Source organism: Scardinius erythrophthalmus (genome assembly GCF_964197995.2).
Source record: "Scardinius erythrophthalmus genome assembly, chromosome: 2".
Classification (NCBI taxonomy): domain Eukaryota; kingdom Metazoa; phylum Chordata; class Actinopteri; order Cypriniformes; family Leuciscidae; genus Scardinius; species Scardinius erythrophthalmus.
In genome coordinates this window covers 56,186,452-56,213,396 of record NC_138222.1, presented here as the reverse complement: position 1 = coordinate 56,213,396, position 26,945 = coordinate 56,186,452, and the positions used below count along the sequence as shown (strand labels likewise).

The window sequence follows — 26,945 nt, the reverse complement described above, 5'->3', positions numbered from 1 at the left end:
CCAAACCTACAGAATCACAGGTCCATTTGAAACTGAAGGACTCAGTGAAGCCAGACATCGTCTGATATATTCCCCAAATTTTATAAGAGCAGATCATCAACAAACCTTCATCATATACACTACATTATGAGATCAAACAGGATGTTTTCAGTTTGTTATTCCTCTCTGTAGGATCTTCACATTGAGCTTTTCTAGATTTATTCCCTAGTGAAAAATAAATATGCTAAAAAGTATATTACAAATGCATTTACATATTTATGCACTTATATATAAATACCCTGCAATTGTACTTTTGGTATCCTAAATTTGTATACTAAAAGTCTGCTAAATTGAAACTAATTTTGTACTAAATGCACTTTATCCAGAAGTAGTGCTGAGGTCCAACTAAAGAAATACTTAAGTTTATTTGATTGTGCTAAAGTGGAACTATTGCAAGTATACTTTAAATATCTTGCATTTAAAGACTGATATTATACAGAGATCATACTATCCTTACTTATATTGATATTAAAGGGGTCATCGGATGCCCATTTTCCACAAGTTGCTATGATTCTTAAGGGTCTTTGTGTAAAGTTTGTAATTTACTTTGGTTAAAATTCCTCAATGGTTGTGTAAAGCAACACCCGTTTCACCTCGTCAAAAACAGCTCTGTTCACAGCGACCTGTTTCGGTGCATGTCTCTTTAAATGATAATGAGCAACTGCTCACCCCACCCCTCTCTTCCATGGGGGCTGTCGAATGGCTGAGCGGAGCATGAGCAATATATTCATAGCAATCATATTGCTCAGAAAATCCAAACAGCTTGATTATAGAGAGTGTTAAGACTTTTTGAGGATTAAAAAAAAAAAAAGGAGTGAATGGATTTTTTTCATTGTATGGTGGTTGTGTCCACACACTGCAAAGACACATTTATATGCAAACACCATATAAAAGTGAATTTTGCATCCGATGACCCCTTTAAAACACATTTTAGGCTTACTGTTGTGCAATAAAGAAGTGCTCCAAGGAAAGTTTAATTATAATCTTTATATCAGTAATTCTCAAGCGACATGTCAGTAAATATGTTAATGTATTTGTAGTATACATAAATACATTTTGGTGTAGGTTTTCACTAGGGTTGTAATTAAAGTCTGTATCGTTCAGGAGAAAGAAGGGATCCAGTGGGAAGCAAAGGAAGAAGACTTTGAGGACTTTGAAGAGGAGTGTGACGATGTCCGGGATGTGGAGGCAGGGCTGGGTGGAGAGGAAGAGGAGGATGATCACATAGAGTTCTGTCGCGTGTGTAAAGATGGAGGAGAGCTGCTGTGCTGTGACTCCTGCCCGTCATCCTATCACATTCACTGCCTGAACCCCCCACTGCCCGAGATCCCCAACGGAGAGTGGCTCTGTCCACGCTGCACTGTGAGTAATGCTCTGCCACTACACACGTGGTTCTTCAACGACTGGCAATTTTATCTCCAATGGCTTAATACTGACTTCTTTTTGTTGTATTGAAAGTGTCTTGAAAACTTTTTACAATAACTGATATATGCTGATTTTCAAATGTCTTTTTTTTTTTTGCTTTTACGCAGTTTTTTTCTCTGACCCAAACATTAAACCTTAAACTACGAACTAAAACTGTGGTAGTTGAAGCATAAACCATTTCATTGTTTAATGTGGAAAAATGACTTGCTATGGGATGTCCCGTAGTTGTGGAGACACCACAACAAACTATTTTGTTGTGGTGACTCCTAATAAAGTTTTTTCCAAAAGTTATTATACTTGCTTACCATGGAGACAACAGTGTCAGTGAAGAGCATGCTTGAGATGAAATATGAGACATGTGATGTGTGAAGAAAAGAAAGAAATTCAAGGTAAATATCTCTCGTGAACAGAATATTTTTTGTCATTTTCAAGCTGTAATTTTGTTAATATATGTGTGAAATATGTATGAGGTCAGTAAAAAAAAAAATGTATATGCTTTTATTCAGCAAGTATGCAAAGTCTTACATGGTTACTATTTCAAACAAATGCTGTTCTTATGAACTTTCTTTTCATCGAAGAATCCTGATTAAAAATGTATTAGTTTCCACAGAAATATTCAGCAAAAAGATGATTGATAATAATAATAATAATGTTTCTTGAGCATATTAGATAATAACTTCAGCATATTAAAATGATTTCTGAAGGATCATGTGACAGTGAAGGCTAAAGTAATGATACTGAAAATTCAGCTTTGACACGGGAATAAATTGCATCAGTATATAACTCTAGCGTTTTATGTATTCTTAATACGTACAATAAAATAATATATACAGTATATATAAAAACTTGGGATAAACACAGGTGTGTTAACTGAGATGGGTTTAGCTGAGTTGAATTGGGTTGAATTTAGATTAGATAAGTCAGTTGAGTTTTTAGATATTGATTATTGTGGTTGGTTTGGGTTGTGGATAAAGTCATTTATTAGGTTATTGAGTTTAACTTATACTTAGGGAAAGAAGACTAGCTTTTGATTTTAATTTATATTTAATACATCAGAAATTCATCAATGGTCAGTCTATCAGAAATTTGTAACACAATCGGCTGTTAACTTCTGTCGTCTGTTTTTCAGTGTCCACCAATCAAAGGGCGAGTGCAAAAAATTCTGCACTGGCGATGGGGTGATCCCCCACCCCCAGTTCCTGTCCCTCCACCCCCAGACGCACCCCCTGATGCCCCGCCCCCTCCGCCCATGAAGGGTCGCCCAGAGAGAGAGTTCTTTGTGAAGCTAACGGGACAGTCCTACTGGCACTGCACCTGGATCACAGAGCTACAGGTGCGAGAGTGAGACAGATGTGTGAGACAGACATAACTGTTATGCGATGTGTAGATTTTTATCTTATCCATCTGTCCGTCCTCAGCTCGAGATCTTCCACTCTGTGATGTTCCGCAACTACCAGAGGAAAACGGATATGGACGAGCCGCCCAGTCTGGACTATGGCTCTGGGGGAGAGGAGGATTCTGGCAAGAGTGAAAAGCGGAGGGCCAAAGACCCTCAATATGCCATTCTGGAGGAGAAGTACTATCGATATGGCATCAAGCCAGAATGGATGATGGTTCACAGGATAATCAATCATAGGTGTGTGATTTTTTGTGTTAAACTACTATATTATACTGTATATATATACTAATACTTTGTACTGTCAGAAGATTAAAGTGTGTGTGTATTTGTGTGTGCACAGCTTGGATAAAAAGAGCAACTACCACTACCTGGTTAAATGGAGAGATCTGACCTATGACCAGTGCACCTGGGAGAGAGATGAGCTGGACATCCCTGAGTTTAGTGGGCACAAAACGGCGTACTGGAGACACAGGTGCAGTCATACATCGATGTTTGAGCAAACTGTCACAAGGGTTTGATTTTTCATAGGATAGTTCACCCAGAAATTCAAATTCTGTTATTTAAAGGGGCTATATGTAGATTTCAGAAACCGACACCGGTGGCCGTTAAATGAACTGCAGCCAGCAACTTATTTCTCGTGCTCACACTCGTGCACACGTAACGTACAAGAGATTAAATGTGATTCAAGGCCCCGGTATATTCACTTGTGCACACGTAACATACACGAGACAAGTATTTTTGAGACTATAGACTATATAGATCTGGCTATGTGAGACTATAGTTTGAATTAATTCCTTTTCTTTGCATTACACCTTGACATTACAGTACAGAATGGCTCTTTCTGCATTATCCTGAACATTGAATAATCATTCGCTTCATGTGTCATTGAACGGAAGAGAGGCTCTCGGAAGCGTAAACGTCACATCCTTTTGATTTTCCCGGCAAGTCCATTACATAAAAATCAGTCTACAGGCTTTCATAGACAACCTAAGAAGTTGAGGAAGGTCGTTTTTTAAGTTTCATTACAAGCTGTTCACACATTGGCAACACAGATATCTTTAACCCCTTTAATCGTCCTCACATTGTTTTATTATATTTATTATATTTTTATTGTATTTTTTTCTTCAGTGGAACACAAAATGAGAATTTTAGTAGAATGTGAATGATCCTTATTCGCTATTAAGATTGACTTGTTTGCCTTTAATGTCCTACATCTGCATTGTAACCTCTTTTAAATAAATGTTTTAGTATATTTTTTCCAGCAATTATGATATTTTGAATGATGGATTAAGCAGTGTTCTATTTTTTCTTATAGGGAGGAAGTGATGAAGGAAGACCCAGAGAAGCCAAGGAGGATGAGGAGGAGAGAGGAGAATGATGAAGCTCCAAGCACGCCTGTTAATGATGTTAGTGCCTTTTATATCAGTGGTTCTAATATTTTTTATACAAAAAAGTAACATTTTTGCCAAAATCAAACAAGCCCAGCCTAGTCAGAATGATGTTTCCCTATTTCTTTTAGAGATGGACAACGCAACCAAATGCAAATACTCACAATTCAACCAAATACAGAAACACACTGCAAATACTCACAACGCAACCAAATACAGAAATGTGCTGCAAATACTCACAATGCAGCCAAATACAGAAACACACCGCAAATACTCACAACACAACCAAATACAGAAATGTGCTGCAAATACTCACAACGCAACCAAATACAGAAATGTGCTGCAAATACTCACAACGCAACCAAATACAGAAACGCACCGCAAATACTCACAATGCAACCAAATACAGAAATGTGCTGCAAATACTCACAACACAACCAAATACAGAAACACACTGCAAATACTCACAATGCAACCAAATACAGAATGTGCTGCAAATAGTCACAATGCAACCAAATACAGAAACACACTGCAAATACTCACAATGCAACCAAATACAGAAATGTGCTGCAAATACTCACAACGCAACCAAATACAGAAACGCACCGCAAATACTCACAATGCAACCAAATACAGAAATGTGCTGCAAATACTCACAACGCAACCAAATACAGAAACACACTGCAAATACTCACAATGCAACCAAATACAGAATGTGCTGCAAATAGTCACAATGCAACCAAATACAGAAACACACTGCAAATACTCACAACACAACCAAATACAGAAATGTGCTGCAAATACTCACAGTGCGACCAAATTCAGAAACAGGCTGCAAATACTCACAAAGCACACATAATCAGGATGTTAAAATTAGCAAAAAACTCACCTTTCAGGTCAGCAACAACAGTCCTCAGTGCATTAAAGCTTTTGGGTCATGTAGGACCACCCTTCTTTCTGTCTTTTCTCACCACTTCTCTGCCCGTCTCTCTTCTTTCAGCCCACAATCAAGTATGAAGAGCAGCCAGACTTTGTGACAGAGACAGGAGGAACTCTGCACCTCTACCAGATGGAGGGGCTGAACTGGCTGCGCTTCTCCTGGGCTCAGGGCACCGACACCATCCTGGCTGATGAAATGGGCTTGGGCAAGACAATCCAAACCATTGTCTTCCTCTACTCGCTGTTTAAAGAGGTCTGTGCAGCTCAGGTTACAAAAGTATATGTTAAATGACGAGTAAATTTCACGCTATGTTTTCTCTCTCCCATCCTGTTTCTCTCTGTCTGTTCTTCCTTATCTCTGGGTTTATTTCTGTTTATTAGGGTCACACTAAAGGGCCATTCCTGGTGAGCGCACCGCTCTCCACAATCATTAACTGGGAGAGGGAGTTTGAGATGTGGGCTCCAGACTTCTACGTTGTCACCTACACCGGAGACAAGGACAGCAGGGCCATCATCCGCGAGAACGAGTTCACTTTCGACGACACAGCGATGAATCGAGGAAAGAAAGCCTTCAAATTACGGGTGAGGAGATGAGCACTGTAAAAGAACGCAATGGTTGGTGATTGGAAAAGTGAAATGCAAAGATGGACAGTGTGAGGAGGAAAAGGAAGAGAAGTTAAATGGTTAAAGGAGAGTAGCCATAGTATGAGAGACGAGAGAAAGGATGTAATTTGGTTGTGTAAGAAGAAACATACAATAAATGACTTTTACTGTAACCATTTTTTACACCACCAGAGAGAAGCGCCCATTAAGTTCCATGTGTTGCTGACGTCCTATGAGCTTGTGACTATAGACCAGAACGTTCTCAAGTCCATTGACTGGGCCTGTCTTGTAGTGGATGAAGCCCACCGTCTCAAAAACAACCAGTCCAAGGTATACTCACTTCATGGGTTTTTCCCGTTTTCTGTCCAGGATTTATTTGGTTTGTGTGTGTGTTTGTGATGGAAAGAGAGAGAGAGTTTGGAAGATTTAATTTTCTAATTTAATACAGGAAAGGAAATTACTTTTTTGGATTCTTTGCAACACAGCAGATTGAGGATGGCAGAAATAAACCAGCGCCTTTATATACGGTCATAATAATGCCATTACGCATTTTCATTCAGCAAGCCATTATCTAAGTTAAAAAAATCATAGAGGGGACAAATATATGGATGTCAGAAATGTTATTTTGGAGTGCTTTTTTTTGTATTTTTAAATCATTTTTTACTAATCATTGTGTGTGCGCAAGTAACTTAATTAAAAAATGAATGAAATGTATAAACAGTGCAACTTTAAATTGGATTAGGACGTTAAATAGGACGTTTTTGTAACAATGTGAAAATCTTGATCATTTTGATCAAGAGTCCTTACTAAATAACAGTATTAATTACTTTTTAAAAAAACAGCTTTTGAATGCTAGTATATATACATTGAGGATTATATGCACATGCAAAAAATGCATTACGAAAAACAAATTCATACTAATTCTACTCCTATTTGTACACTTTTGCACAGAGATGTAAAATGTTTTGTCATTGGCAAGTTGTGCTTATCTTGGTTTCATACTAAATTATTAGTGATGCACCTTGTATGTTTCCAGTTGAGAGAAGTATATATTTGTGTGTGTGTTTTATTAACTGAAGTCTTTTGTTGTGGTGTGTTAGTTCTTCAGGAGACTGAATGACTACAAGATAGACCACAAGCTGCTGCTAACGGGAACGCCACTCCAGAATAACCTGGAAGAACTTTTCCACCTGCTCAACTTCCTGACGCCCAACCGCTTCAAGTACCACAAAACACATAAAAGCGCACTTATCCACTCTAGACTATAAAAGTGGCCCAACAAAGTATTTGGACAGTAAAACATGTAATGTATCTAATGCAATGATATACTTTTTTAGTTTATCTGAAGTGTCCAGATATTTTTTGGGGTCCACTGTATGTACACACTGTATCAACACAACTCTACATTATTTCACTCTCACTTTGTTTCTGTCCCTCAGCAATCTAGAGGGTTTTCTAGAGGAATTTGCGGACATCTCTAAAGAGGACCAGATCAAGAAACTGCACGACCTGCTCGGCCCACACATGCTCCGGAGACTCAAAGCTGACGTGTTCAAGAACATGCCAGCCAAAACTGAGCTGATCGTCCGAGTGGAGCTCAGCCCCATGCAGAAGTGAGACCCACAACATCAATATGCATTTTGCATGCTGAATTTATTCATACATCTCAAGATAATCAGCTAAAGTAATGAAACCAGTTCATTTGTTTAAATAAACATGTTTCTTATTATGCATGCCAGCCTAAAACATTCAAATCAAAAAGAGAAATAGTCGATATATAGGAGTACAATCATATGTTTCTGTGTGTGAACAGAAAATACTACAAGTTCATTCTGACGCGTAACTTTGAGGCGCTGAATTCTAAGGGAGGAGGGAACCAGGTGTCTCTGCTCAACATTATGATGGACCTAAAAAAGTGCTGCAACCACCCCTACCTCTTCCCCGTCGCTTCTGCCGTAAGAACACACACTGTATTTCTGACAGCTACGCGAAAACCTTTGAATTTGGAACATTTGGATGGGTTTTTGGCTCTTTTGGACCTATCCTAACTTGTGTAGTGTGAAATACTGCCACCTGCTGTCAGAAAAAATTGGTTAAAATGCTGTTAAAATGTTGTGTTTACTGTTTGTCAGGGTTTTTTGTTGAGCATATATGTCTCATAGGCTGTTTTGTTGTGTTTGTGTGTTGCAGGAAGCTCCCAAAACACCAAGTGGAGCGTATGAAGGTGTTGGTCTCACAAAGGCCTCTGGGAAACTCACGCTGCTGCAGAAAATGCTCAGAAAACTGAAAGAACAAGGCCATCGAGTGCTGGTGTTCTCTCAGGTACAAACGCACATGTTATAAATACACATTCACACTGCCTGTTCTTTATGCCAGATGATGTGTGATTTGGGCAATGCTATAAGATCATTACAGATCAAACTGTACGACATGGATCTAATAAACTTGGGTACGACATGTATGTAGACTGTGTGATGATGATGACACCTATTGAATCGTAGGCTAAGATGCAAGTTAGTATAGAAGAATAAAACGTCATCATCAGTACACGCTAGTGGTGGACAAACAGAGCAAGATGAATGGCATTTTGGCCATTGTGGTTTTTATGTGCGCTGAAAAAAGAGGAGGAAGCGAAAGAGTAGAATATGGACGTGGTCATGTCTAGGGAAAACAGGCCAACTAGACATGCAAATTTTGCAAATGGAGCTTGAGGGAGTAGTTTTGAGTTTTAGCGTCATGTCATGTTGATCATTCCATGTTGCATTTTTATTGGCTGGTCAGTAGACGTTGAGATGATCATTTTACAGTTCTGACACTGTCAGAAAATTATTGCAGGCTATCTTTGGTCGCAAGACCTTGACAACAGCCGTCTTTGAACCTCTCTCACTCTACGGCATAGGATCACCGTTTAGGGGCCACGACTGCAGAAATCACCACGATTGGTCATCTTTCATCTGACAGCCCAAAATTGTACAATGTGTACCAGGCATTACACATGCCACATAGGAAGCTGCTGTATTTGCATGGACTATCAAATTGTGGTATGTTTAGTGCCCCCAGGTGGTACACAGCGGAAACTCTAGAGATGTAAAATACCTATAAATATTACAAAATATATTGTTTTTAAAATTGCATTTACCATGTTTTATTTCTATTCAAATTGTATACAGCTTTGTGTTTCTAATTATTGACGTCTAATATGGAGCCCACGGATGGTTTTGCAAATTTTGACTGGATCATACTTACAAAACTCTGTTTCCTCCTTAGATGACCAAGATGCTGGATTTGCTGGAGGATTTCTTGGATTATGAGGGCTATAAATATGAGCGAATTGATGGAGGCATTACTGGAGCTCTCCGACAGGAAGCCATCGACAGATTCAACGGTAACAGCAGTTCACCATATATATATGTTGAGAAGAATATTTCTGTAGTGTGTCTTGGATACAGCTAGAGAATTAGCTTCAGCAGTCATCCTGTGGTGCTTTCAGGTGATGAAACTAAATTACAATAACATAAAATAAGAATATAAATATATGAAGTTAATATTATTTTGTCTGTAACAGGGTTTCTGCGGGTCTTAAATTTTAAGGCCTTAAAAAGGTCTTAAATCAGTGCAGTACATATTAAATTCATAAAGTCATGGCATGATGTGTTACATGCATTGCAATATATATAAATATATATATATATATATATATATATATATTCTGTTTTACAATACAAATATCTAATTCCTTCAGTTTATTCCTTACATTTTCTTTACTTGGTCTTAAAAGGGTCTTTAAAAAGTCTTACCTTCATAAAACCCGCAGAAACCCTGTGTGAATGTCGTCAAGCTGTGCCGTACTTTTAACAGATATAGTACATGCACTAAAGAGAGAGCAGCAAAAGCTGAGGTGATTAAGAAACGTGTAAGGTTGCCAACTTCAGAAAAGAAAAATGCGGGACAATCGTGGTTCTTTACAGGAAAATAAGGGACACTCAAAATATTTGTAGCTACTGTATCACACAGTATATGTCATTTCAGGTTCGTATGTGTTTGACATTTTCTCAGATATAAACACATTTGTTTTGCTTAACCTATTTATGTACAATTGAATTCTAATTAAAACAAATTTCAAGGTCACACAAAAAAGTCACATTAGGCCTACAAACAAACCATAGTTCAAAATAATAGCATTTATCTGAAATAGAAAGCTTTTGTAACATTATACACTATTTTAAAGAAATTAAAGAAAGTAATAGCATACTTTTCATGTTTTCTTGCGTGGCTGGATGTTGGACTCATCAACAATAATCACGTTGTTTGAATTCACCAAAACTGATTTGCCGAAATCAAAACCCGGCCGGACAGTGAAAGGGATTTGCCGTTCGCGTGAGTCCGGATCAAACCGGGAGCGACCAGAAAGCAGGATTCTGTTCGCAAATCAAACATTAATTTGTCCCAAAAGAATAATTAATTCTCAATTTAGAGTTTGTTATTCATATGGTCTGATGCGCGTGAGTGTGGGCTGTGATTGGATGATGCGGTGTCGTGATCATTCTCAAGTGTCGTGTTGCTGTTGTATCAGTCAGTGGTTAGATCAGCGTAGCAGTCTATTTAATCGGGACAAGGGAGGTCCCGTACGGGACAAATAAATTAGACACAAAATACGGGAAGTCCCGGCTAATTCGGGACAGTTGACAACCCTAGAAACGTGTGAGATATTATTCTGTTGGCCCTCAGAATATGTGAGTGCCTTCTAATGCTAGATTGCATCAAGTCTACTTTGAACTCAAAAAAACTTGGATTCAGCACTTATATTTGCACATGATATCAATAATGAAACTTGTTTGACAGAGCTGTTGTGAGCGCTTCTAGAAAGATGGGAAAAAGTGTAAGAGATTAGCTACATTGCCTCAAAATTTTAAATAGCTTTGGTATTTATTTGTTTAAAAAAGTAAGATAAAAATCCTTTCCAAACGATGTGATCTGTAAAGTGCCAGTCAAGGTACATGCGAGTCTCATGCAGCGTATTATGATTTGTATGGACTACAGGAGCATTACTATTAATCGAAATGCGTCTGTCATTCACAGACAGTTCTTAAGCTTGTGCTCAAGAGATTTGCTCAATGCTGAAAAAAATGTGTCACTAGGTACGTGGATGGTCTTGAACAAAGGTGGTCTGAAATGTTTGAGAAACACTGAGCCAGAGGTTTGGTTTGGTTTTAATAGCTATTAAAATGTCAATGCGAAGTCATCTTTACTCCCCCCCCCTCTCTCTCTCCTCTCTTCCCAGTCCAAATGTTGATGATAAATGTGTGTTTGGTGAATTTAGAGAGACTATTTTTCTCTGTTTGTAAGACTCAATCCATTCTTTGAGCTATTGAGTCAGTTGTTTTTCAGATGTGGAGAAAAGTTTATGAAAATACTGAATGTCTTATCTTAAAATGGCAGTTGATTTATTTTATTTTATTGTTGGGTAAGCAAAACAATAGGACAAAATCACTTGAGAACAGACATAGTCCTCTGATTAAAGCGTTTGTGAAGTCTGGAAGCGTTGTTGAATTTGAATGTTCCAGAGTATCGAAAGATATATAAACATTTGAACAACAGTGGTGCTATGATTATATTTTGAATTGTGTTGATGGGAGAATTTATTTTGGTATTTTGTGGTGTTGAGGTTGATTGAATGTGTTTTATTGAGGTTTGTGATATTTGTTATGATGACTTTTTGGGTGGCCAAAATGTATGGCAAAAATCTTATCACGCTATGAATATTTCTACATCACGTTTTGGGAATTTTTTTAAATCCAAACACACCCCTTTTGATCCTCTTCTTAACTTGTTTGGGACACATCCCGTCACCGTTAAACTGCCCTGTCAATCATCTTGTCACAGTTAAAATCCTCCACATTAAATTAAATTGAACTTCCTACCGTTTCAGAGAGAAATGTAGCAGCACGTTGATCTTCCAGTCATGGGTCTGTCCTGCTGATAACTCTCCTCATGTGTTTTCAGTTTGCATAATGATGCATTTAAAAGTACATGACCAAACTTATCTTTACAAAAGTTCACAATGCTGTTGCATATGAAATATAATGTGGAAAACATTATATTTTACTGATAATTAAGCACTCAAACCCCTTTATCTAATCCTCTCTACTTAACCGTTGCACATACCATAGTAAGTCGTTTTTTAACACTTTTTATTCGTGTTTGTAGTTCTAATCGAATCAACGTCCAACGCTCAATATTAGTCGTTAGAGTCTGCATGGTTCTGCACTTCGGATTGTAACCGGAAAAAATACACCATCCGGCTATCTTTAGAATACTCATTTCAACATATTACGATTTGGGACAATTTAATTCTAATTTCGAATACTATTTAGGACAGGTAGTATGCGAATTGGGATGCAGCAATACAAACTGTGAAGAGTGGGGAGGCGAGAGGACTAGAATTGGGAACCCCTGAGGTACACTATATACGTTTTGGCCTTCTAGAAGTTAAAAACAAAACTGCATGCATTTTGCGGAAAAACATTGTTTTGCAACAACCATAATGAAATGCCCCTTCACAATAGATAATGCATTACAATGAACTCTGTTAGAGCGCTGCATATGGCAATTTATCTGTTCAATAAAATACTTTACTCCCCTGTTGAGTGATAAAAACACCATCATCTCCGTGTCGCTTTTACAACATTTCAAATCCCTCAGTTCTCGCCATCTCCGAAAAGACAAGTCAATGTTGATTCTTGTTTTATTACGAGCTCTCTCTCGTTCTCTTTTTGCCAGCTGACTCTCCTCTGTTCGGTGTTTGTTTAAACGGGTTTATTCCCAGAGGTTTGAGATTTAGCTTCTCCATGTCAACCTTTCTCACTCGTTGTGAAACTAGCCTCTGCCACTCCCACACCAGACACACACCAAAGTAGCCGGAGAAACTTCTCTCTATTTACGGACATGACGAGACACGCACGGTCGAGGGACGCATGTACGCAATATCCCCTGAAAACCATCCCGACAGGTCTAAAATATAAACACTTATCATAGGCTTACCATAGTGAATCAGGGTAAGACGTTTTGGCAGAAGTATTGATGATTTTTTGGCTCATTATTTAAATTTTGTTAATTTTGTGTACATAGTGTAACTTCAAATATCTGCATCAAATCTCTCTCTGTCTGTCTCACAGCTCCTGGAGCGTGTCAGTTCTGTTTTCTTCTCTCTACACGTGCGGGTGGTCTGGGCATCAACTTGGCCACTGCGGACACAGTCGTCATCTTTGACTCTGACTGGAATCCCCACAATGACATTCAGGTAAATCAGATATTCACTTTACTTGTGTCACACTTGATGGTTTTGTTCTGCTATTTTCTTTGTCATGTAGTGTTCCATCTAGTGGACAGGGAAACTCATAATAGCATCTGGTTTCAAAGCTAAACATATTTTATTAAGCTTAATGTAGCAGTTTTCTAAGTCGTCTCGAATATGAACTCTTTTTCTCAGGCCTTCAGTCGAGCTCACCGCATTGGTCAGGCCAATAAAGTGATGATTTACCGGTTTGTGACCCGGGCTTCGGTCGAGGAACGAATCACTCAGGTGGCCAAAAGGAAGATGATGCTCACACACTTGGTGGTGCGGCCCGGTCTGGGCTCAAAAGCCGGATCTATGTCTAAGCAAGAGCTGGACGACATCCTCAAGTTTGGCACTGAGGAGCTTTTCAAGGATGAGATTGAGGGTGGGATTGATAAGATAAATCAGTTGATGTGCAGAATTTAATGAACCTACAAATCAACAAATTAATTTTATGAAAAAACTCACTCTGTACTCAAAACTGCTCTGTAACTCATGATTGTGCCCAACATCTCCGCTCTGAATGACTAAAAAACACTTTGTTATACTGAATGTTCACCTGTGTGTTTCTTTTTTCAGCAGGGGACAATAAGGATGATGATGGCAGTGTAATTCACTACGACAACGACGCCATCGAGCGTCTGCTAGACCGCAGCCAGGACGCCACAGATGACTCTGACATGCAGAACATGAACGAGTATCTGAGCTCCTTCAAGGTGGCCCAGTACAATGTCAGAGAAGATGACAAGGTGGGAGACCTTTTTGAGCAGTATCAAAGAGTTAAAGTGCCTCTAGTATGCTTTTTCAAATATTACCTTTCATGCAGTGTGTAATATCGCTGTTTGTGAATGTAAAAGATCTGCAAAGTTTTAAAGATCAAAGTGCACGACAAATAAAGTTAGTCTCCTAAAAGAAGGAATCGATTCTGAACTGCTGAAACGAGTCGTCAGTAATTCCAGTCTCTCTTCCTGTTACAAACCTACGTAACAATGTGACACATTTGCATAATGCCAGTCTAAGGTCTTCATTGGCTGCCCACGAACAACGTCTACTCTGACCCTCAAACACTGTAGTTGTAGCTGAGACTGGAAGAGCTTGATGCACTTCAAAAGAATGGGGTCTCTTGCTGGAATTGATACTTAAAAAACCAACGGTGTCATTCGTATCACTGTGTATCAAACGCTGAGGAAGATCCGGAGCTGAAATTCAGATTGGTGTTTTGTTTCCAACACATGCTGTAAGTGGTCGACCAATCGCAACAGACTGGACCGTCTGACCAATCAGAGCAGGCACTCGGAAAGGAGGGGTTTAGAGAGACTGAATCTTCGAATGAACTGTTTCAGACTCTTTGAGAAATTAGGTTATGTGCAATGTATATTATGAGAAACTCTTACTGACCACAAATTTTGAATGGTAGTTTAATGGTAGTTTTAGTTTCCACCAAAGCGTTTTTTCCAGAGGCTAGCATATTTTTCCAATTGTTTTCAATGGGGACGGCGTGTTTTTAGGCACTGAGCGTCTATTTCTTTTTTTACCGGTCGCTGAGAGTTGAAAAATGTTCAACTTTGTTCGCGTCATAGCAAGCAAAGCGTCTCAACTGAAAAGTGCAGCGCTGCCGAAGTGCTCTCAAGCGCCCACAGCTAGGCCTTTTCAGCAGAACAGAGCTTTGGTGGACATATGGCCTAAGATTAGATGTAAATGAGACAGTTTTTGACATAAGGTAAGAGTATACAGCTATAAAAGTATTGTGGATAGCATATCGCTGATTAAATTCTTGCACGAATTTAATGAGAAATGTTTGAGTTCTTTTGATATCTATGACATTTGATTGCAGATTTGGCCAATAAGAGTGTGTTGAGATCTCTTTTACAACTCTAGTGGATATTGGAGATTATTGGGCTCTTTTTTTCAAAAGAAACATGTGAAAAGCAGGAGTCTTGGGGCCAGATTTACTAAGCGAATTAGCGTGAGAGCGTAAAAAAAGCGCAGATGGGAGTGTAAAGTTCTGCGCGTGATCTACTGACGATGTGTAAATTAAAAAACACAGATACAGCAGATAATTTCCATAATGACCAACGCTATCTACCAAGAGCAGCACAAATTAGCATCTGGTTTAAGACATGCTTTTTTTTGGGTATTAAATAATGACGCAAATACCAGTAAATTGACGAGCACAAACCTTAAGTGATTGATTTAAATATTCTCTTTCCATAAATTTTGCGTCTTAAAGAGAAACTCCTACAAATGCATATGCAATAAGGTCAGCCACAAAAATAACCCTGTCCACGCCTTTTAAGCACTAATTTTTCACTGCGTGTCTTTAGTAAATCCTGACAATAGTTTTTTAAAGCCAAAAGCTTTTAGTAAATCTGGTCCTTGGTCTCTGTTTGCTCTCCATTAAATCTTATTGGTCTCCATGAGAAACAAATACAATAATTCAAATAAACAACTAAAGAAAATATTAAGGAGATCTCACTTGAATTGTGTCTCCAGATAGAAGAGATCGAGAGAGAGATCATTAAGCAGGAAGAGAACGTGGATCCTGATTACTGGGAGAAACTCTTGAGGCATCACTACGAACAGCAGCAGGAAGATCTGGCCCGCAATCTTGGCAAAGGAAAGAGAGTCCGCAAACAGGTCAACTACAATGATGCAGCTCAGGAGGACCAAGGTACAATCCATCACTTCCTACAGATTGAATTTCAATAATGTCTTAGTGTTTGGTATGTCGCATTTTACTTCAGTAACCATTTTTCCATCAACCTATTTTTATGCACATTTTGGGATATCGCATCAAAACCACTGGATGGGAACGCCAAGATGCACATAAATTCTAAAAATGCAAATAAAAAACGTATTATTGAGGTGGATGTACTTTTCATCTGATAAGAATACATTCCTTTAATATATGATGGAAACACATTTACCACATAAATAAAATCCTTTGATGCACAACAAAAAACTTCCGTGACTTTGCCTCAACCGTGGATGTGATTGGATAACTGGACTAATCAGTGGACCAATTTAATCGCACAGCATCTCAAATATTGGTTTGATCATTCTGAAATGCTTCAGCCAAAGTCTTTCATCAGAACGATTTAGTTGAATTCCCTCCCAGAAGCGTCTCGCATGATTGCGTTCTCAAACACCAACATCCGAACACAAGATAACATGATCATTTGATTAGTAACCCAGAAATTCTGAAATATTTCTAATATTTTATGTCCGTCATGGTTTAAAGTGGATTTTGAATCCCAGATTTTCAGTGTGGTCTCAGACTTTTGGACCCCACTGTATTCTAATTAGCCCATTCTTCTTGCCTTTTATTACGAAAAACCATGTTTATGCTTGTCATATAAATGCAGCATATTATCTCTTTTAAATCTCCAAAATTACATCTTGTAGCAGTTTCATTCTCGGCATGTGGTTTACTACTTTAGTTTTGATTGAGTGGGAAAGAAAAAGCATATCCCACACACTGCTGCTTTGGTCAGGTTAGAACAGCCACATGCAGTTGACTCAAAAACAGCTACATCCACAACACCCAGGGGATGCAGAAGTGTGGCAGCTTTTCATTTATGTGTCAGAAAGAGACAAACAAAATAGTCTGGAAAAAGACAAATAACAGAAGGTTTTCTCCAGAAAGGAACAATATAGAATTTATGGTTTCGCAGTGGTGCTTACGGCTGCATAATTACAGTGATAACTAGGATACACTGTAAGTACACATACTTTCCTTTGTGTATCCAAGCATCCTGACTTGCAAGGTTGTAATGTTGCGGCATACCCTCTGCAGAATATATTACAAATGCACAGAGGACGATCCTCTGACCTTTTTTAAAATTCGAAAGAGTCTTGTGCTTCACTCATTGACTTTAGTATGTTTTAATTTTTTGTTTAAGCAGGCCTTTGTTTTCCTGTTGGGCTAAATCATTCTTGTTGACAGTGGAATTTGAATAGAATGTGTGTGGATGGTTAGATAAGTGGAGATACAGAACAGTTTGTCAAAAAAGAGCCAAATCTGAAATAATCACATCTGTCTTTTTTCCACTGTTGGAGAGAATTGCAAAGCTAATATATTAGATTTTGGTTGGACTTTATTTGAGGATTCCGGTGCATGGAAATTGTTTGACCACTGCGGCACACACACTCTGGTACTATGGTTTGAATTTAGTGTTCATTACTGACGGGCTCTTTTCTATATGCTGTTGCAGAGTGGCATGCTGACATTTCAGATAACCAATCAGAATACTCTGTGGGCTCAGAGGAGGAGGATGAGGACTTTGATGAGAGACCTGAGGGTGAGAACCGCACTGACACACTCTTATTCCCTCATTCCCACATTGTTGATGGACTCGATCTACTCCATCTATGTTTTGATCATCGTTCTGAATCCGATCTACATGTAGTCTTTGACAAAAATGTGATTTTTCTCACAGGGAACAATGGAAACAGAAAAACACTTCAAAATAACAATCCAAATACCAAAAATCAAGAAACTCAAAACTAGTGAACATGTAACGGGGTTAAACGACTTCAGATTTGTAAAAAATGTATGCGATGAAAGCTGATTACGTCATTAATGAACAAATAAGCCTGAAGCTCGAGCTGAGACTGAACGCAGGTTGCCTTGTGCACAGCTATGGCAATATGACACAGCGCTGCCCACACTATCACGTCACTTAAACTGAACCTTTTTGAAAACTCCTGCCAGGGTGAAGATTTTCTGAAACTCCAGTTACAGTGTTGTCGTGTAGCCGGTGAAACCGGAGATTTTGACTTTTGACGTCAGAGTGCAAGCTGTTATCTCCTTTGTTTGACGTCAGATTATGCGCCGCTATCTCCTTAGTTTAAATGAGGCCGGTCTGTGCAATGGTGGACATAGTCAAAATATTTCTGCTAATAACTGTGCTAACAGGGCTTATAACATGTATACAGAGACATGGACAGTTCTTCCATTAGATTGCAGAACAGAGGCGTCAGAATGCAATACTACGCTGGTCACTTTTTTTAAAACAAACAAGGAAAAACTCATATACCCGTGTGGACTAGGTCTAAGAAATATATGCAAGAACTTTTCAGTTTCTAAGCTATTTTATTGATAATTCACAGAATTTGTCAATTAGAAATGTTGACAATACATTTATGCGAATGATTCTGTGTGATCTGATCTGCACGCGATGTGCGAAGCTACTGTCTGTGTGAGTGCGTTACAATGCAGCACTCATTAGTTTAGGGGTGCAATTAACTTATGTGTACAATAAGCTGTTTAAAACGTGCATTCACCTGATCAGTTTTGAGCATCTAGATGGTATAATCAAACATATCTTGTGGAGAGCTCTCAGAGTATGCAGTTATTTGTCGTTTTAACTGTTGGAAACGGAGAGTAAAAGTGGACTTCAAAGATGTATTATCCTGTTGCGCCCTCTATAGGCCATGATCAGCAACTAGTCAACGTCAAGCTTAAAGTGTCATGGCAGAGCATTAAACTCAACTAGACTGTGCAACCCCTAGTAACAGGTCCACTATAAAAGGGGGCCAAAAAATCCAATAGACTTGATATCCTAGTCTCTTGCGTGTGTTTTTTTTTAACCAGCGCCAGTAAGTAACCATCTAGCAACCATTCTAAACACCCCAGCAAGCACCCAGAACACCCTATGACGTACAAACAACCACTCAGAACACCTTAGGGTGCTTTCACACTAGGACTTTTGCTGCGCTCCTGGGTTCGATTTACGTCAGAGTTTGATTTGTTTGGATGATGTGAACGCTGTTTTCCGTACTCGGGTGCGCACCCACAAACCGTATACTCAGTCACTTAAAAAGGATGGTCTGGAGTACGGTTCTGTAGCTGGTTCTGAAGATGCGGTAGTCCAGCGCGGAGGCTACACATTGTCATGTTGTAAACAAGACAACATCAGTATTGCAAACCCCTCCATGTTGCAGTTGTAGTTTTTGGCGTATGTCTACGAATGCAACGCCATTGCCATAGAATCCAACTCAGAAATTCCAGAAAACACAAAGAGCGGCATGGACACACAAATCGGATCTGAACAGTTGCAATACACAATTTCGACAGTCAAGAATTTTAAATCAGATTCCAATCGGCTATACTGACTGACAGTGTTAACATAGCCTTAGAAACACCCTAGCTTAATGGCAGTGAGTTTGCACATACAAGCTCCACTCACAAATGTACAAATCTAGTTATAACTACTACACCCCACCCCTACACATCTTTTGGCACCTTTTAGACTTTAATTAATTTTTTTTGTCCATTTGTGTCCCTTTTGGTGCTGTATTGGGACGTCTTGTGGTTTTGTCAGGTTTTGCTATTCTTCTGGAGGCATATTCACAGTTTATGTATTGCAGCTGTTCAGGATAATGTATCCTTCCTGTGCTGTAACCCTGTTTCCTGATGCTGGCTCAGTGAGATGGACATGTTGAACTGATGTCTTGGCTGACTCTCCTCTCCCCCCCCCCCCCACCCCGTCCAGGTCGCAGACAGTCACGCAGGCAGCTCAGAAACGAAAAGGATAAACCACTTCCACCCCTGTTGGCCAGAGTGGGTGGCAACATTGAGGTACCGCTTATTTGTTTTTGTCTAGTTTTTCTTTATTTGCTCGTTTGTTTTGGCCCAACTATTGCAAATTGCCATATAAAGAAATCCTTGAGCTTAGTGTAAAATCAACATAAGCCCATTGGTCACAGTTTAATGTGGATAATAGTGTATTTTCCCAGTGTTTGCTTATCTATCTGGCCAGTATATACAGCGTCTCTGGATGTGTGCCTCTCATAATTAAATTGACTGACACACAGCTGGAGATAACTGGGCTAAATTTTTTCCAGTTTTGAGAATTGCCCAGTAATGTTTCATGATGGCAATAAATTCATGTCTGTTTTTCATTTAAGGTCTGTTTAGATTAAAACAATTTACATAAATGTTGAATCTGCTGTCTTCTGCTTGATCGTGTGTCTGTGTGTGTTGGTCAGGTATTGGGCTTTAACACGCGTCAGAGAAAAGCCTTCCTGAATGCCGTCATGCGATGGGGGATGCCCGCTCAGGACGCCTTCACCTGCCAATGGCTCGTGCGAGACCTCCGCGGCAAGAGCGAGAAAGAGTTCAAGTAGGACTTTCTTTACCAGTAGATGTGTTTGGAATATGTAATTATTAAGCGTAGCGTCAGTTTTGGCAGGTCACGTTAGTCAAGCTCGCATCAGCTGACTCTCCACATCTACCTATAGGAATACGACTCCAATATCACTGTATTCATATATAAGCTCCTTCAGTATTCTCAGCAGCAAACGTGTTTCTCAGGAGCTCATTACCCTCCTCCATCCCCATTTCCTCTTGTCCACTCAGGATTTGGCATTTGGATTCCCCTTTGAATCAGCCTAAATTCTCAAATTATGTTGTACATTAAAATGAATTAATGATATCTGCAAGATATTCATGTTGGTTCTGTTCTGTTTACCCTAAGGGGTTTATTGCTGCTCTCCCTGCTCTTATCCATGCTAGTCTGCGTGGATGCGCCCAGAACAGAACCACACCGCCAATCCTAACTATATGCTATGCTAAACATAGCAATCGTAGTCAATCGTATTTGGCGATAGTGGTCCTGACAGAATGACGTGTAAACTTCAGACTTGGGTTCTGCTAAGGAAACGTCTTTTTTAGCGCAATTTTCCTACGGACAAAATTGCGATTGTTAACTCATGATTTCTGTTCTGTCTGTGCGCGCCAATCTTGCACTTCTATCTCCTCCTCAACCAGACCACCTAGAGACTTCAGGTTTTCGGCATTATGTTAAGGAAGGTCTAATCTCGGGAACGCACACAAAAAAAAAACATAAAAAGATTTACTATCTCTTAGTGTTGTGATCCCATGACGTCAGAAAATTGCGCTAAAACACTCACTGAGTTTTTATTACTTGTTTCTTCTTTGTTTCTCTGGCAGGGCGTACGTATCTCTCTTCATGAGGCACCTCTGTGAGCCGGTGGCTGACGGATCGGAGACGTTCGCTGACGGCGTCCCGCGTGAGGGGCTCTGCAGGCAGCCAGTTCTCACGCGTATAGGGGTCATGTCTCTGGTGAAGAAAAAGGTCAGTGTGGGTCTGCTGCATTTCAGTGCTAATGAGCTGTGGATGGATCGGGATGGTTGACTAGATGATTAAAATATATGATATAATTATGTACTAGTGTCGGGCGATACTCCTCATGGTTAGAGATCGGCGATACGCAATATTATCGTTGGGCTTTGTTACTTTGGCATATTCGCTAATTTATTTGATCATTAATTTGCTTGTTTATTTAATCAATTAATTAATTATTTAATTTTGTTATTACTGGAAATAGCGCATGTGAAATGTGAATTGTTGTCAATGTCCATCATTTTGAGAGCAAATATGGAGTTGGTGATAAAGAAACATCGCAATATTGGAAATATTTCAGTTTTGAACTAGGGGTGTAAATTGGACCGTTCATCACGATACGATACGATACGATACGATATTTACCGATACCTTAAAAATTTCTGCAATACAATTACGATTCAATTCAGGGCTATATCGATCGATTAATCGATATTTAGATATTATGTGCCAAGTTTACACAACCAGTTACGTTTTTATTAACTCACAAATGCAACCAAAATATATAACATGAACGTTTAATTAAACTCTTTGAAAATTGCACACCCTCTACCAATTGGGACATTTACAACAGAAGAGTTCATTTGCAACTCCATTCTTGTTCATTTTCATAAATCATGTTTTTATATTTTTTTATTGTCCATTCCAAGTAATATCAATCAAACTGCAGCTGGGTTGTTTTGATTAAGTAATGATAACTCAAAAAATACAGGTAACTTACAAAATTAAAGTTAATTGAGAGTATGTTTTTTACTCTGTATCTCTATATGGCTCTGCTACAAAGGATGCCTGTCGGTTTCTGCTGTAAAACATGAACTTGCGATGCCGTGACAGTTGACAATACCGGCTTTTGTGACAAAACGTGTTTAGGGTTCAGTCAATCTTGTCTGGCGTCTATTTCAGATGAGGAGATTAACGTAATAAAGAGCATTGGGATTGATAGATGAGGGCTTAATAAACACATTTTCACGAGTTCACATCTACATATAATTAATACAATAAGTTTATGCGTATTTGGCGTGCTGTCCGGGGGGAGGGCTCCGAGCTCGGAGTTAGGCCCGAACCCAAAGTACTCCCCCCAGTTGGTAAGTGTAGATGGAACTGGAAGTGTAGATGGAACTGGAAGTGAGGAGATGGGGTGGAGGAGGGATGCTGACAAACTTTCAATGAACAGAGATAGGTCTGCTGTGAATTTATACTCTGTCATTGAGTTGATTACTGATTAATCTCCAGCTGTGCATAATTTGGTTAATTATCTGAACCTGCTCCTCCCGAACTTTGTTAAATAAAACCTCATTTTGTGAAAACCTCAAATGCGACCAAAATTTATATATTTCACTTGTTTTGCCTGTAGCTCGAAATTAGCCGTTGCGGATCTCATTTTGCCAGCGCGGGTCTCATATTCTGATAACATTATATTACTGTCTTAATTTATCTTCTCTTGTGGCCCATACATAGTGAAAAAATAAAAAGAGAAGTATTTTGTGTTAAACCAGTTGTTTTTGAAAGTCAGTGTTTGAAATAAAGCTGCCCTTAATTTTCATAGATGACAGATTATTGCAGTGTTCGGACCTATTAAATATTGTTATTATATAATTCATAATAGACTTAAATGTTTTTTTAAGTTCTTTAAGTTTATTAATGAGTAAGCTAATCTATCTAATCTTATTATCCTTGCGTCGGGTATGCGCTAGGAAATTATGGTTGGGAACAGGAATTGTAATATTAATTTAATAATAATAATAATAGTAACAGATATCGTCTATCGCTACAACCCTATTATGTACGCTACCTTGAGCGGTGTAAGTACGTTTTTTTTAAAGAAACAAATGTTTTTATTCAGCAAAAGTGCATTAAGTTGATCAAAAGTGACAGTAAAGAGTTTTACATTGTTAGAAAAAATAAATGCTAAAATAAACATGCTAAACAGCTAAATTTCAAATTTAACTTTTTATTTAAAAAAATCCTTTATTAAAAAAATGTATCAAGGTTTCCACAAAATTAATAAGCAGCACAACTGTTTTCATCATTGATAGACTGCACTATTGGCTGCTGAAAATACAGCTTTTCCATTACAGGAATAGATTACTTTTTAAAATATATTAGTAAGATTGTAATAATATTTCATAGTATTACTGTTCTGACTGTATTTTGATTAGATAAAAGCAGACTTGGTGAGCTAAGAGACTTATGTCAAAAACATAAAAATATCTTCACGACCCCAAACTTTTGACCGGTAATATATTGTCTTGATACTGATATTTTAATGGGGCTTGATAAAACCGTCTTGGATGAGCTTAAATCCTCGCTGCTACAGCCATACACTTTCAGACAGACATCACTGATCATGTCTCACTGCGTCATGTCTCATGCTGTTTTTTAAGTGTTTCCTTAAAATCACACGTTTTTATATTTTCGTACCTTGCAGTTTTTGTCTTATTTAAACGGTCCGTATAAAATGTATATCTAAGCCAGCCTAATTAAATGTACAGGTCTTCTAGTTGAGACTAATTAGTCTACTAGTTGTATATGTAGTTTTGCACATTCCTTGAATTAGCTTTTAATAACCTTTTATAACTCACAACAATGAATTAAAAGCATAAAATAAAAAGGTAAGCTTTAGTTCTTATTTCATAGATAGATAGACAGACATACAGGCTGATTGAATGATTGATTGATTGATGCTCGTTTTTGCTCTTGTTGAATGAAGTAAAAGGGCAGGTTTCTATTTTTTGTGTGTAGGTGCAAGAGTTTGAGCACATTAACGGTAAATGGAGCATGCCTGAACTGAAGCCAGAGATTACTGTGGACTCCAAGAAATCTTCAAGAGCCTCTTCTCCTGCCATTAAGACAGACACTCCCACACCTGAACTGAGCTGTAATAACACACCATGCACCTCCAAACCAGGTACAAACTCACCTGAAATTCTCACACGCAGCCCAAAGAGCGAATCTCACACACACAGCGACTTTACCTGCCGTGACCTGTTCCCACAGCCACTCCCTCTCCACCCGACAAGATAGAAAAGAGCGCGAAAGAGGTGGAGAAAGATGAGATTGAGTCCCAGACAGAACCAGAAAGAGAGAGAGAGAAGGAAAAAGTAAAAGAAGGAAAGGAGGGGGATAGTGTGGAAAGCACAGAACATGGAGAGGTAAGTGTGTGTGTGTGTGTGTGTGTGTGTGTGTGTGTGTGTGTGGTTCAAGTAAACCCTACATTATGGGGACAAAATGTCCTCACAAAGATGGCAATATCTGAAATCCTTGTCCTTGTGGGGACCTTTTTTGGTCTACATTACAAAAAACAGCTTATAAATCATACTAAGTGATGTTTTTTGAAAATGTAAAAATGCAGAAAGTTTTCTGTGATGGGTAGGTTTAGGGTTAGGGGTTGAATATACAGTTTGTACAGTATAAAAATCATTATGTCTATGGAAGTCCCCATAAAACATGGAAACCCAACGTGTGTGTGTGTGTGTGTGTGTGTGTGTGTGTGTGTGTGTGTGTGTGTGTGTGTGTTGGCTACATTTAGAGGACTAAATGCAAAATCTGAAATCACCTACATTGTGGAAACCATCCAACAATCCACAAGGAAAACAGCTTAATAAGCATGCTAAATAATGACTCACTGAAAATGCATTAATGTTTGTGTGATGGTTAGGTTTACATTTAGGGGTTATTAAATGTCATCTCAGAATAAAAACAATAGAAGAATATAAAATCTCCAGCACGATAAACAAACGTGTGTGTGTCGGTGTGTAGCAGGGATTATTTTATTGCACAGGTTTAGCAAAACACTACATGAACCTGTCGGTATAAATCTAGTGTTTCAGAAAGTGTGTGAGAGAGCATGCGTGTATGTTTGCTTTGGTGTTTTGGTTTGGTTTGCTTTTGGTTCTTCAGACAAGCTGCTTTTAGTGGTGGCTTTAATGATCTGTTAAGAATTATATAATGTAATAATGTTTTTAATTTTAAAGTTACTGTAAAGTGAAACCTATGATTTACAGTGTGGCATACACTACTGTTCAAAGGTTTGGGGTCGGTAAGATACTTTTATGTGTTTGAAAGAAGTCTCATGTTCACCAGAGCTGAATTTGTCTCATGATCCTTCAGAAATCATTCTAATATGCTGATTTGCTGCTCAAGAAACATGTACTATTATTAATTTTGAAAACAGATGTGCTGCTTAATATTTTTGCGAAATACAGTTTTGTTACTGTATCTTTTTGATCAGCTTAATGCATCCTTGCTGAATAAAAATAATGATTTCATTCAAACAAAATCTTACTGACTCCATAGTTTTTAATGGTAGTATATTAAAGTAAAAATTAACAAGTACAACCTGTGCAAAATTAAACATTTCACACCCTAAGTAAAGATATTTGACCTTGATCAGACTATTATAACAGCTGCTTTTGTTTGTACTTAAAAGCCTTAGTTCACCCAAATATGATTTTGCCTTCTGTCTTCATTTACTCACTCTCATGTGGAACATAGAAGAAGTTTTGAGAAACGTGTCGTCGTTTTTTTGTCAGTGGGCACCAAAATTGTTCGGCTACCAACATTCTTCAAAATATCTTCTCTTATGTTCTGCAGAAGAAAAAGTCATACAGATTTGGAACGACATAAGGGCAGATAAGTGATGACAGATCCACAGATCCTGATGGAAATCTAAAGTCCCAAATCTCTAACAATCTTTTGCAAAGGGAGTGTTTTAACCACATGCAAAGCACTTTTGGTTATTTTCAGCTCAATTTGAACAAATCTAATGTAAAACAGCTCTGTTCCAGGATGGATCCCTGAAGAAGCAGGAAGCAAACAGTCCCAAATCCTGCATTAGTGACCGTCCTTAGCGGAACATCTGCTCTAATGTAATGAAATAAACATCTGTTTTAATATAATGAAATATTTATGAATTATTTGTTGCTTGGTACGAAATGATTTTGTCAGGATGCAGCTTTTGAATGGCTGTAAATGGCTTTTCCGGGGTGCCTAAAGAAGCTGGAAGTACCGCTGCTGCGAGTGTTTGTTTGTAGACTGTAACTTCATGTAAAGACATGCGAAAGTCAAATAAAGAGAGTGTTTCTGTCTCTTCTTCCAGACTTCCACCACTGTGGAAGAGGGTGAGAAAGATCCCGCAACCAGTGAAAAAGCTCAGACATCTGAAAGTCCAACCAGAGCATCCGATGACTCAAAAACGAAAGAAAACCCTGACATTTCTCAGTCTTCTCCGAAAGAAAAGAGTGAGAAAGAAAAACAAGACGAGGAGAGCACTGAAAAAGACGCCTCCCCAGAGAAAACGTCTGATTCCCCGTCCATGAAAGATGAGAGCAGAGGTACCTCTGGCAGAAACTGGTGAAATCGGATTGGCTGTAATGCCAGCCGGTCAATTTATTGTGAGTTGAGGGCTGATTGTTGTCTGTCATTACAGAGGCTCTGAAAGGGGACAAGGGAGAGAAAAGAGAGAAGACTGGAGAAGAGAAAGAGAAGAGTGAAGTGACGTCTCCTCCTACAGAAACTACAGAAAAGAAAGAGAAGTTGGATCAATCTTCTGATGTCAAAAAAGGTGAATGTTACAATGCTACTCTTTCTTTCTTAGCATTTTGTATGTTTCATAGTGGCATAGAGAAGAGTAAAACCACCTGATCAAAGGCGTTTATACAGCCTGT

General features: G+C 38.6%; 2 protein-coding genes across 2 annotated transcripts in view; both read left to right on the top strand.

The window, feature by feature from the left end:
- dnajc3b (DnaJ (Hsp40) homolog, subfamily C, member 3b) overlaps positions 1–195 on the top strand; it is a gene marked incomplete at its 3' end in the record, with an annotated part of 10,454 nt that extends 10,259 nt beyond the window's left edge. Inside the window, exon 13 of the mRNA XM_081390215.1 lies at positions 172–195. Coding sequence (XP_081246341.1) covers positions 172–195 — 24 coding nt within the window. The remainder of the gene's footprint in view (positions 1–171) is intronic.
- Positions 196–1,049: 854 nt separating this feature from the next.
- Positions 1,050–26,945, top strand: part of chd3 (chromodomain helicase DNA binding protein 3) — a gene marked incomplete at its 5' end in the record, with an annotated part of 47,028 nt that continues 21,132 nt past the window's right edge. Inside the window, 26 exons of the mRNA XM_081390202.1 lie at positions 1,050–1,055; positions 1,144–1,401; positions 2,594–2,797; positions 2,883–3,100; positions 3,204–3,335; positions 4,179–4,269; positions 5,252–5,443; positions 5,572–5,772; positions 5,986–6,123; positions 6,894–7,015; positions 7,233–7,406; positions 7,607–7,748; positions 7,984–8,115; positions 9,061–9,178; positions 12,969–13,093; positions 13,283–13,514; positions 13,709–13,878; positions 15,623–15,800; positions 17,344–17,430; positions 19,627–19,712; positions 20,123–20,256; positions 21,087–21,231; positions 24,022–24,187; positions 24,277–24,431; positions 26,378–26,612; positions 26,708–26,842. Coding sequence (XP_081246328.1) covers positions 1,050–1,055; positions 1,144–1,401; positions 2,594–2,797; positions 2,883–3,100; positions 3,204–3,335; positions 4,179–4,269; positions 5,252–5,443; positions 5,572–5,772; positions 5,986–6,123; positions 6,894–7,015; positions 7,233–7,406; positions 7,607–7,748; positions 7,984–8,115; positions 9,061–9,178; positions 12,969–13,093; positions 13,283–13,514; positions 13,709–13,878; positions 15,623–15,800; positions 17,344–17,430; positions 19,627–19,712; positions 20,123–20,256; positions 21,087–21,231; positions 24,022–24,187; positions 24,277–24,431; positions 26,378–26,612; positions 26,708–26,842 — 3,976 coding nt within the window. The remainder of the gene's footprint in view (positions 1,056–1,143; positions 1,402–2,593; positions 2,798–2,882; positions 3,101–3,203; positions 3,336–4,178; positions 4,270–5,251; positions 5,444–5,571; positions 5,773–5,985; positions 6,124–6,893; positions 7,016–7,232; positions 7,407–7,606; positions 7,749–7,983; positions 8,116–9,060; positions 9,179–12,968; positions 13,094–13,282; positions 13,515–13,708; positions 13,879–15,622; positions 15,801–17,343; positions 17,431–19,626; positions 19,713–20,122; positions 20,257–21,086; positions 21,232–24,021; positions 24,188–24,276; positions 24,432–26,377; positions 26,613–26,707; positions 26,843–26,945) is intronic.